Source organism: Bos grunniens, chromosome 3 (assembly GCF_055505025.1).
Source record: "Bos grunniens cultivar Pamir isolate PY7600 chromosome 3, Bosgru_T2T1.0, whole genome shotgun sequence".
In the NCBI taxonomy this organism is placed as follows: domain Eukaryota; kingdom Metazoa; phylum Chordata; class Mammalia; order Artiodactyla; family Bovidae; genus Bos; species Bos grunniens.
Genome location: NC_141167.1, coordinates 17,957,629 through 17,969,656, shown reverse-complemented (window position 1 = coordinate 17,969,656; position 12,028 = coordinate 17,957,629). Strand labels below are relative to the sequence as shown.

Below are 12,028 nucleotides of genomic sequence, written 5' to 3'. Positions count from 1 at the left end.
ATTCTCTACCCTGTTGCTAAGTCACTGCAGCAAGAGCTTCCAGGGCCACACAGAATATGCGAGAGAAGGGGTGGAGTCAGGTCAGGTGACCCCTTGCCTCACCTGGCAGCCTGGAGAGGGAAGAGAAGAATAGGATCTAGCCTGTCCTGAGTGGCTGCTAGCCACTGGGCACTGTTCTCAATGCTTTACAGACATTATAGTCATCTTACTGGGTTTTTTCAAATGCCTCTAATGTTAGTATTAGCATTCCCATTCTCCAGAAGAGGAAATGGGCATTAGTCAATTTTACCATTACTAGTTAGTGGTTCTAAGAATTGAACAGTTTAACACTAAAGTCACACCTAAGGTATTTGAGAAACTAAACTGGAGATCCAGGATGGAGGCAAGTAAAGCTGTGCTACAAGTCTAAGCCCAAGTGTCAGGTCAGCTTCTTTCTGTCATTTATATTTCTCTTCATTTTCCCAGGCAACATGAACCATTAAAGTGGCAAAATAAAAACTGTCACATAATGATCATAATACTGGCCTTGACTTTTAACCAGATTTACATCCCAGCTCTAGCATTAACAGAGGTGTACATCTGAACAAGTTACTTTGGTTTCCTGAACCTATTTCCTTATCTGTAAAATGGGATTGCTGTGACAATAAGCTTATAATTTACATTAAATAAAAATACAAATAATAAACATATTAAATAATGCTCAGCACAGGACAGAAGCTCAACCATCATCATCATTATTCTAAGGACATGATCATGCATCTGTTACCCCGGACATCCCCAAGGCTTCCTTCAGAAGGGGGAGAGGAAGTAGGGAGATCTAATAAAAACCCTCCTCTCGAACTGGCAGAAGTTTCTCCCTTCCTCTCATTCTGGATCTCACAGAAGTAGAGAACAGGAATGGGGGAACATGTGCTTCTGGCTAGTCCAAATTGAGGCGGCAAGAGTCTGGACTTTATTCTAAGTGTAAAGAGAAACGTGGAGGTCGTTTTTTATAGAAGTATTATAACCTGATATGCTTTTAAAGGATGATGACAACAGCCTCTGTGGAAATGGACTGAAGGAGGGTGAGAACAGAGGCAGAAGGCACTTGAGGAGGTTACTGCATCCATCCAGGCCAGAGATGCTGGCAGCTTGGACCAAGAGGGTAGGGGTGGAGGCGCTGAGCAGCAGTCAGAGTGGGATATATTTTGAAGACAGAGCTGAGACTTGCTGACTGGTGTGGGAAGAACAGGATGACTTGGGTTTTGGGTCTCAACAGCAGTGTGACACAGGTGCTGATGGAAACAGAAGGACCGGTGACAAAACGGCCTTGGGGTGTAACTCAAGACTTCCATTTTGGACACGTTAGGTTTGTAATGACATCAAGTGAGACTGTTGGATAAATTAAGTCTGCATGAAACTCAGGGAGAGATCAGGATAGGAGACACACATGTGAGTCAGCAGCATGTGGGTGGCGTTTAAAGCCAAGGGAAATGATTAGATCACCTAGCAGAGAAAGAAAAGAGGACCAAGGACTCAGCCTCAGAGCTGTCCGAACTATTAGTGTCATGAGACAAGAAAGATGCAGGGGGTAAAGTGGAAGATGGTAATGTTCCAAATCAAAATGAAGAACAAAGCTTTTAAAAAGGGAGTAGTCCACGAATCGAATGCTGCTTGGACTACAGAAGTCCAGTTACTCCAAGCATTCAGTCTCCTTCCTCCCAAGCTCCAGGTTCTTTAGGGAAGATGCACCTCATCTTGTGTGTGGGGGTTCTGCACATGGGCTTTCATACTAGAAGTGTGGGCTCAATTATTCTTAAGTTGTGTGACCTTAGCTAAGTTACTTAATTTCCTCAGACTTTGATATATGCCCTCTGCATGTTCATCACTACTCAAGTGAACTACTTCCATAGTATCCCCTACACACGTTACTCTGTCACTTCTGTATTTATTTCTTCACACTTCTATGAAGAAATCTTCTAGGACTGTCTTAATCAGCCAGAACAGCTTATAGATGGGAACTAAACAGGAATGTTAGAACCTGACCTCTAGCACTTTGTACCTGTATAATCACAGGTCAGGTGCTTATCTCTGAGATGACCCAGCTCTGTAAAATAGGAACACTATATAATACCTTATGAGTGAGTGAAGGCGCTCAGTCGTGTCCGACTCTGCGACCCCATGGACTGTAGCCCACCAGGCTCCTCCGTCCATGGGATTCTCCAGGCAGGAATACTGGAGTGGGTTGCCATTTCCTTCTCCAGGGGATCTTCCTGACCCAGGGATCGAACCCAGGGTTTCCCGCATTGCCGACAGACGCTTTAACCTCTGAGCCACCAGAGAAGTCGTATAATACCTTATAGATGGTGATTATATAAAGATTAAATCAGACAATGGCTATGCCTGGCAGAAAAAGAGCTCACCAAACAGTATTTATCATCTCTGAATCTCTACCACCAGTGATCTCAGTGCTTGTGGACTGATAACTTAGAAGCCAAGGACACAGTCAGGCCTCCTTTCCCTCCTTCTAGAGCCCTCACAGGAGAATGGGAGGCACAGTCAGTTGTTACTCATACTCGGTGAACCTAAGTAGGGCCAGCTGGGTGGATTATTGAGGCAAATACAGATTGCTAATTATTTTGGAAAATTATCAGGGAGTGGATTCCTACCATCCACACACTCAAGCAAGAAATGCAAGCATTATCTAAGATTCTTTCCTTCCATTCTTTTTGCCACACGGTACCAGTTAACAAGATGGTGATCTACTGTACTTTTTAAATGCCACACTTCATCAAGCCTAAGATGACATCCATTGTTAAGACACACGATTATTTCATGTAGCTATAAGAAAGAAAAAAAAATGCTGCCACTTAAACAATGACCTACCACTGACTTCTAGAAGCATCCAGGTCTCAAGAGATTAAATGTGGAGGAAGAAAAGTACATCTTACGATTGATAAAATACAGCACTTCTCATTCCATCACCATCTTAATCCAGACCTCCAATATCTCTTGCCTGGACTGGGATGAAGGCTCACAGAGGTTTTGCCTCCACTCATCCTCTGTTGTCAAAATGAGATTTCTAAAAAGGTCAATTTTATCAACTCCCTATCCCCAATCCTTCAATTAGCTCTTTTCTCATACCCCTCAGCCAATACTCTTCACTTTAAACTAGCTCCAATTCCCCAAATGTTATATTACTTCTTGTCAACGTCCCTCACGTGCAATTTTTTTTATCTAGAATTGTTTATCATCCTATTCATCTACCTATCTCCTAGCTGTTAGAAGTAAAACTGTTCTGGTCAGGAGATGTCTCAGTCCACCCGTGATTGGCAGGATTATTTTGGTTGATGTGGCTTGTTAAGTGGATATTCCTTTGTTTATTCACAAATAAATTCTATCCAAAAATGAACCCTCCCCCTACCCCGAAAGACAGCCTTTCCATAGAGAGGACAGTTGGTACCCTCCAGATAAGCTCTAACTCTTGTTTCTCAGTTCCCAAGCAGGTGTCAGCTCCTCCAAGTCTTCTTAGGTTCTCTAAGCTGAGTTAGGTAGCTCTCCTTGGTGCGCCATGACATTCCATGTGTACTTCCATCATAGCCCTTTTTATACTATGTTGTGATGGCTGAGTTACTTTCTCCCCAACTAGACTGTGAGCTTCCTGGAAACAGGGGCCTGTCTTACTCAGCTGTGTCATTCTCCAGAATCTTGAAGCTAGAAGGCACTTAATACTTAGTAACTAAGTATTATTTACTTATGGATGGGTGGATGGATGGGTAAATGAAAAATGGTTACTGTATATAATCACTGGGTATTAGTTCCTCTAGGAGATGCTACCTCCAAAATAACTTCACAATGCTCCTTTCTCTGAACTTGGTAACCAGCTTAACCAGGAAATCACAATGGCACCACCTAGTGGTCAATGTAGGGAGTAGGGTGAAGTAAGCCAGACCTTATCAATTGCTTCACTTTCACTTTTCACTTTCAAGTATTGGAGAAGGAAATGGCAACCCACTCCAGTGTTCTTGACTGGAGAATCCCAGGGACGGGGGAGCCTGCTGGGCTTCCGTCTACGGGGTCGCACAGAGTCGGACACGACTGACGCGACTTAGCAGCAGCAGCAGCAACAGTCCATGGGGCGGCAGAGTCAGACACGACTGTTGCAACTTAGTGCACACACACACACACACACCGGAATTACACACTATCGCTAGCCAAGCCAGGCCGTTTATCATCCTCCAGTACCCAATATTCTGCTTCCCAGATGAATTTGAAGCTAGAGTTACACAAACTATTAAATAGCCTCAAGCCCAATCTTAAACACTTCTAGTTACAAAAGACTGTTAACAGTGTTTCTGGAAAATGACTCGCCAGCCTTTTTTGCAGGAAGAGAACTTTCCTTCTTTAATGCTCTAACCCGTGAGAGAATAGATGGAGATAAAGGAGAAGCAAAGTACACTGGATGGTCCTCTGAAACTGACTGGTTGGGTACATGTGACCCAGAGAGGATCCCAGGAGAGACTGATATGATTCTACCATCCCACATAAAGTAATAACAACAGCGTTTCCATTCACACAGGATCGCCTTCAAAGAAGTTCATGATTCACCCACATGCTTTCGTCTCTCTTGCTACCTCCCACCAGGGCAGAAGTTGGGGCAACAAGGAGGTGAGAGGTCCATGTCCTGACAGCCTGTGTCAGAGTCCACTCTCAGTGGACCTGAACCCCGGGAAGTTGGATTCAGTGCTTGGAGGCAGAGCCACTGGCTGGCTTAGCAACTTGCTCATGACACTGATTTTAGCATCCTGCTTCTCAATGTCCTCATACGGAGTCCAGGACAGGTCGTGCTGTAGCTTGTAGGCACCAAGGAAGTCATGTGGACGACTCGTCCCCCATTCCTAGAGAAGGCAAAGGAGGCCGTTCCGATCAGGGCGGGAGGTACAGAAGTTGAGTCCATTTCCTAATTATACCACAATTTTCTTTTTTTGGCTTTTCACTTCAGACCAGTCAGAATCATCCTTGACAGGCACTGCATTACACATCAGGTACCTCCCTGAACAGAGATAATGATTGTGAAATAATTTAAGTGCATATATTTTTCAGTCACCTCTGGGCTCATGCCACCTCTAGTTTTCTAGAAAATCACTTACCAACTCCCATGCCTACATTTTCTCACACATAACACATACGTGCGCACACACACACACAATACACCAAGAATTTCTTAAAGACAGGAGTAGGTTTCTGTAGCAACAATTAAATGTTCTTACCTCTGGAGAAATAATGGAGAAATACTGCTGGCCACTCTCCCGTTTATAAAGGTAGTAGATGCTGCCCGGCTTTTTCACCATATTACAAGCCACATGGTGCAAGTCAGCATCCCTACGAGCATCTTCCAAAACCTGAAATCCACAGAGACAGAGCCAATCGGATATGAGAGCAAACAGCACTCATACTCAGTGAGCATCCCACCCGAAAGCTGGAACCTGTTCCATGCTGAGGGTCTTGCTCCCTCACATCAGTGAATCATGACTGAGATCCAGATGACACTGAAGAGAAAAATTAGACTACATTATGCGACTATGCTATAAAAATGCCTTTGGAAAACTTATATTTCAAAATGTCAAGTACTACTGGCTTTGGGTGGTTTTTAAATTTCTTCCCAGTTTTTTAGTGGTAAGTACATTTCTTTTATAACTGAAAACAAATTTTCCCCTTTAGATGCTTTTTACCTCACTGAGCTTTCGCCCAGTGAAAAACCTTATACTTAACCTCTTGGGCTTATCCTATTTTGCTCAACACTTCTATATTTCTAGGAGGTACCGAAACAAGTTAAGTTACACTGATTATGAGCAAGTTCAGTCAATCCTGTGGACTAAATGAAGAAAATGAAAGCTTACCAAAAAGCTACTACTTACCTTTCTGGCTTGTTCTTGCAAATGTTCGATTTGCTCAGCTATGACAGTCAGTTTGTTGGTGGCATTTGCTCTGATGAATTCATTAGCCTAAGGGTGAGAAAAAACTGAACTGTGGGTCAGAAAAGGGTAAGACTTTACGATGCTCCTATTTAGAGCCCAATGTGAAATTATGTCAACATGTTGGCTTATGCCTTTCATACCCTTCCCATTTTCACCATTCCCCCGTGAACACCCACTCACCCCAAGGCCTAGCTCAGAAGGCACTGCCCAGGAGAAGTCAACGCTGCCATGACCCCATGACCCCATAACATGGAAATAAGTGCTCTTTTTCTATCTCCCAAGCTATCTATCTTGTTCACTCTAGATTCTGGTCACACTCAAAATTTTCAGTCTTCCAACATGCCCCAATCTCTTTTGCTTCCAAGTAATTTTGCATATGGCCTCTCCTCCATCCAATACATTTCCCCTCTTGCTCTTTTGCCTGACTAACCCCACTTATTCCTCAGATCTCCATCTGTTTTCTCACATTTAAACATTTCTGAAATCAGGGATGGATCTTACAATGAAAACCTGAAGACACTTGTGCTATGTCTCTTATGGCCTGCGATATAGAAACCTGACTATATATAGAAGGTATCTTTTTTTTAAATTTACTTTAATTGGAGGCTAAATACTTTACAATATTGTAGTGGTTTTTGCCAAACATTGACATGAATCAGCCATGGGCATACATGTGTTCCCCATCCTGAACCCCCCTCCCACCTCCCTCCTCATCCCATCCCTCACGATCGTCCCAGCACACCAGCCCTGAGCACCCTGTCTCATGCAACGAACCTGGACTGGCGATCTGTTTCACATATGATAATATACATGTTTCAATGCTATTAGAAGGTATCTGTTAAACTGACCATTATTCAGTTGAGTTATTTACATCACACTTAATTATATTTAACTTATATTTGCATTCCTGTCACTTAAAATGTATTTTTAAAAGACTGGAAGCTCAGTGGGTAAAGAATCTGCCTAAAAGGCAGGAGACCCGGATTTGATTCCTGGGTCAGAAAGATCCCCTGGAGAAGGAAATGGCAACCCACTCCAGTATTCTCGCCTGGAGAATCCCATGGACACAGGAGCCTGGCAGGCTACAGTCCATGGGGTCGCAAGGGTCGGACACGACTTAGCGACTAAACCACCACCACTATGATGTACACCTGGAACAATTATCATATACACAGAAGATTGTCATGTCCTAGGAAATTCAACTGAAGGCACTGGAAATTGCTTTAAAGAAAATAACTTTCAAAGCTAGGAGACACATATGTAACCAATTCAAGTACTGGGAAGGATTATCATCCACACATCAGAAATTTGTCAAAAAACTTCCAGATTTTTTTTCACAAAAAGCTGATTAACTTTTTTTTTTTTTTGGCTCTGTCCAACCAGAGACTGAATCAAGGTCCCAGCAATGAAAGCAGAGTCCTAACCACTGGACCACCAGAAGAGTTTCAAAAAAAACAAAACACTGATTAACTTTTAGTGGTATACAACTGTTAAGGAAAAGAAAGTAAGAGGTTAAACTTGAACTAAGAAATATTAAGAGAATTTGCTGGTTAGTTGAGGAAGCTTATGATCAAGGTCAGGTATCAGTCGTGTTCTGAGTGAAGAGAAAACAACTGAGTAGGCTGAGTCAAGCCTTTATCTGTTTCACAGACACACACTGAGCAACTACCATGGGTCAGACACCACGCTAGGCACTGCGCTGGACACACTGGCAAACATGAGAAAGAGGCCACGGCCTTTGTTAAGACTACAGTCTAATGCAACTATCCTTGAGGATAGAAACAAGTCACATGTGAAATTGTAAGTTTTCTAGTAGCTGTGTTAAAAGTAAAAATAAATAAGTAAAATTAATTGTAATAATATAGTGAATTACCTGGCAGTCCAGTGGTTAGGACTTGGCACTTTCATTGTGGTGGCCTGGGTTCAATCCCTGGTTGGGGAACTAAGATTCCATAAGCCACATGGCACAGCCAAAAAACCCCAAAAAACTACTAATATAGTTTATTTAACCCAATATATCAAAAAATTGAGCACTGAAGAATTGATGCTTTTGAACTGTGGTGTTGAAGAAGACTCTTGAGAGTCCCTTGGACTGCAAGAAGATCAAACCAGTCAATCCTAAAGTCCTGAATATTCATTGAAAGGACTGATGCTAAAGCTGAAACTCCAATACTTTGGCCACTTGATGCAAAGAACTGACTCACTGGAACAAAGACCCTGATGCTGGGAAAGATTGCAGGCAGGAAGAGAAGGGGATGACAGAGGATGAGATGGCTGGATGGCATCACCGACTCGATGGACATGAGTTTGAACAAACTCCGGGAGTTGGTGATGGACAGAGAAGCCTGGCATGCTGCAGTCCATCGGTCGCAAAGAGTCTGACATGACTGAGTGACTGATCAGAAAATTTATCATTTCAACATGTAATCAAATAAAAATTGTTAAGAGATATTTTACATTTCATATTAAGTGTATATTTTATATTCACAGCACCTATCAATTTGGATGCTATATTTTCATTGGAAAAACTTGATCTGTATTGAGACTTCATAAAGTTTATAGTTGGAAGAGTCAATTCACATACTCAAATTGTTCCAAATATACTTGTTTCCAGTCATTAATTCAATTACCAGGTTTTAAAATTTAAATTAATTAAGATCACATTAAAACTTTTTTTTTGAGATCACATTAAAATTTAAAATAGTTTATCAACTGCACTAATAGATAAGAAAGTCTCACTGAGGTTGTGACATTTGACTTGGGTCTGAAGGAAAGGGCTAGCCATGCAAAAAAATCAGAGAAGCAGCTTCCAGGCATTTCTGAGGCCAATGCAGCTTGAGTAGTTAGTGAGGGGAGATGTAAAAAAGGGTGCAGGCATCAGATCACATAAGGCTTTATGACCCCTGATACAAGAACTTGCACTTTGTTCCAGGGACAGTGAGGCACCTCATGGCCAAGCAGAGAGTAGGTGGTCCCTGAGCTAGGATAGTTCTGGTTAAGAGTGGCCTTGAAATAAATCTTTTTTCTTAAGGTGGCAACAAATCTGTTCTTTGTACACAAAAGAACCTAATTAAAAGAGACATAAGAGAAAGACTACCTCTAACCACTAAGCACAAACTCTGGCCCTAATCACTCTGAGGCCCTTTGCATATTATCTCATTTAATTCTCGTAATACCTTATGAAGCTGGAGCTGATAACTTCACTTTCTCATTTTAGGATTAGACTCAGACAGGTGAAGTAGCCTGTCCAAGGTTTGAAGGCTTCCCTGATGGCTCAGCGGTATAGAATCCGCCCGCCAATGCAGGAGATGGAGGAGAGGCTCCCTAGGTTGGGAAGATGTCCTGGAGAAGGAAATGGCCAAATACGACACTATTCTTGCCAGGATAATCTCATGGAGAGGAGCCCGGCAGGCTGCAATCCAAAAGGTCACAAAAACAACTGAGCACACACACACATCCACAAATCTCAACACAGATCAGTCTGATTCTAAATTCCGTGCCTTAATACCAGGCTTCTTGCACTTTCGAACACCCACGAATACCTAAATTGCATGTAAGAAGTCAGTCCTGCTACAAAGTACATTTCAGTTCACAAACTGAAATACTCTTGATTCTGTTTATCTTCAGAGTGCTTTTTCTTCAGTTTCTCAAAGAAAATGGAAAAATGAAGGTAGCACAATAATGCATACTCTGTATTTCACTAGATTACAGACTAAAGGACAAAAACTGTCTTCCTTCTTTCTTTTCCACGTCCTTGTAATAAACATGTCACTCAGTAACCCACCAAAAATGTTTGCCTAAGATGTGACTCTGGGAGCCTCCCTGCCAATAAGTGATTTGATTCAACAGACACATAAAGTGAAGGTGAACTGTCCAACTCTTTGCGACCCCGTGGACTATACAGTCCATGGAATTCTCCAGGCTGGAATACTGCAGTGGGCAGCCTTTCCCTTCTCCAGGGGATCTTCCCGACCCAGGAAGCGAACTGGAGTCTCCTGCATTGCAGGCAGATTCTTTATCAACTGAGCTATCAGGGAAGCCCACATAATGTTTTCATAATCCATAAAAGTCAGATTTTACTTTTCACCTCTCTAGGAAAGAGAAAGCACATAATATATCAAAGGAGATTTCCTAAGCATTTGAAAACAAAACTGAGATACCGAGACATACATGTAATGGAATTTGAGCACATTATTAAATTTTTTTGAGCAAAATGAAGGCCTTTGAATATAACCAAGGCCAAATGTGATCATATACACCAGGATGAGGGGATATCATAAATTTTAAAGTAGCAATGCCCTGTATCTGTACATCTCAAAGAGGGTTCTACAACTGGAAGTCTTGGGAAGAATGATTAGAGGAAACCTGGATTTTCAAGAATTTCAGACTTAACAGTTCTCCTAGTTCACACCCTGCATTTTACAGATAAAGAAGCTGAGGTCCAGAGAAAAGTAATTTACCTCAAGTCACAGTGCAAGTTAATATCAAAACTGGGATTAAAAATTCATGTGTTCAAATTCCCAGTGACCCTGGGAGAACTGTTTCCAGGAAGAAAGGGGAGGAGCCAGTTATACATAAGTTTTGCAACAAAGGGCAGGTAGTCTGAACATCAAAAGACTATTACTAATTAAAGAAAACCAGGTAATCCAAACTAAAGAATTAAGCGCTTTTCTATATATGTGAAGATAAAAGAGTCTGGACTCACTGAAATCATTCCTTTGATATGCACCTCAGCTATCTGAGGCAGCATCCTGTTTTCATCCTAAGCTTCCTCAGTGCTCACTATAAGCAGTGGCTACAGTCTGATAGATGACTGCTAGATGGGAGATATTCTCTCCTTCCTGAGTTCCCTCAGGGCTCACTACCTGTGAAGGCAGCAATTGCTAAGGACTGTCTAGTCAAGGCTATGGTTTTTCCTGTGGTCATGTATGGATGTGAGAGTTGGACTGTGAAGAAGGCTGAGCGCTGAAGAATTGATGCTTTTGAACTGTGGTGTTGGAGAAGACTCTTGAGAGTTCCTTGGACTGCAAGGAGATCCAACCAGTCCATTCTGAAGGAGATCAGCCCTGGGATTTCTTTGGAAGGAATGATGCTAAAGCTGATACTCCAGTACTTTGGCCACCTCATGCGAAGAGTTGACTCATTGGAAAAGACTGATGCTGGGAGGGATTGGGGGCAGGAGGAGAAGGGGACGACAGAGGATGAGATGGCTGGATGGCATCACTGACTTGATGGACGTGAGTCTCAGTGAACTCCGGGAGTTGGTGATGGACAGGGAGGCCTGGCGTGCTGCGATTCATGGGGTCGCAGAGTCGGACACGACTGAGCGACTGAACTGACTGACTGTGACATCCTTATTTACTCATACAGCATGAAATATTCCATTTCTCAGAGATTATGGGCACTCAAGCTGCAACTGAAGGTGTGTTTGGTCTCAGAAGATCAGCTGGAGTCAGGTCACCAACTGGCCATGAACATGTATTCCCCGAGTGTAATATGGAGTCAAAAAACCCCACTACTCCACACTAAGTGGCTGGGAGGACCAAATATGCAAGAAGATAGTCATTCACTATCCCAGCCCCGCCTCCTCACCTTCTGCACCTGCTCTGCGAGCGCCACGAGGTCTAAAGGGTCCCCGGCCCGGTGGGTGTGGTAGGGGCTCACCAGGGCCAGGCCGCCGGGATTCGGGGTGAGCTCCACCAGGGCTCCTGCGACACACACCCAGGAACAGAGGCCGTGAGCGCCCGCCCTCGGCCTCCCGTGGAGCCCGGCAGACTAGCTGCTCCGGAAGGGCTTCTTTTCCCCATCTGACTCCCGCCTACCTCCCCGACCTGCCGCCGACAGAACTCCTTGGTTTTCTGTGACTCCCTGGGTCCCCCCGGGCGTTGCTGTATCTTCCATGACAGGACTTTGTTCTTCTCACTACCCAGGCGGCGCGAGACTGCAGAACAAACGCAAAAAAGCCCGTGGGCGGAGCTTCCGCGTCTTCTGACCACTAGGCGTCGGAACTGCCAGGAGTCCGGAGGCGGGGCTCCTGCTGACGCTCAGGGTTCCGCTGAGGGGCGGAGTCA

The 12,028-nt window shown here is 43.5% G+C and overlaps 1 protein-coding gene across 4 annotated transcripts; it reads right to left on the bottom strand.

Annotated features, from left to right (window-relative positions):
• Positions 1-4,355: 4,355 nt before the first annotated feature.
• C3H1orf50 (chromosome 3 C1orf50 homolog) lies at positions 4,356-11,889 on the bottom strand. 4 transcript variants are annotated; one of them, XM_086382908.1, is made up of 5 exons: positions 11,780-11,889; positions 11,550-11,665; positions 5,898-5,984; positions 5,250-5,381; positions 4,356-5,032 (listed from the first exon to the last, which is right to left on the bottom strand). In XM_086382908.1, exons 1-5 carry the CDS (start codon positions 11,856-11,858, stop codon positions 5,021-5,023), a joined length of 426 nt encoding a protein of 141 aa, XP_086239034.1. In that variant the 5' UTR covers positions 11,859-11,889; the 3' UTR covers positions 4,356-5,020. The 4 variants fall into 4 exon arrangements, with proteins under 4 accessions (XP_086239034.1, XP_086239022.1, XP_086239043.1 ...); XM_086382896.1 differs by having other exon boundaries at positions 4,356-4,877; XM_086382917.1 differs by having other exon boundaries at positions 11,789-11,889.
• Positions 11,890-12,028: the final 139 nt, after the last annotated feature.

Bases quoted from the DNA above. Each gene is read 5' to 3' on its own strand.
- C3H1orf50 (XM_086382896.1), bottom strand. From the start codon at position 11,858: ATGGAAGATACAGCAACGCCCGGGGGGACCCAGGGAGTCACAGAAAAC. The intron at 5,985-11,549 runs GTGAGGAGGCGG...TCTCACCCTTAG, and splicing joins TCGCAGAGCAGGTGCAGAAG to GCTAATGAATTCATCAGAGC. The intron at 5,382-5,897 runs GTAAGTAGTAGC...TGTGGATTTCAG, and splicing joins TGCAAGAACAAGCCAGAAAG to GTTTTGGAAGATGCTCGTAG.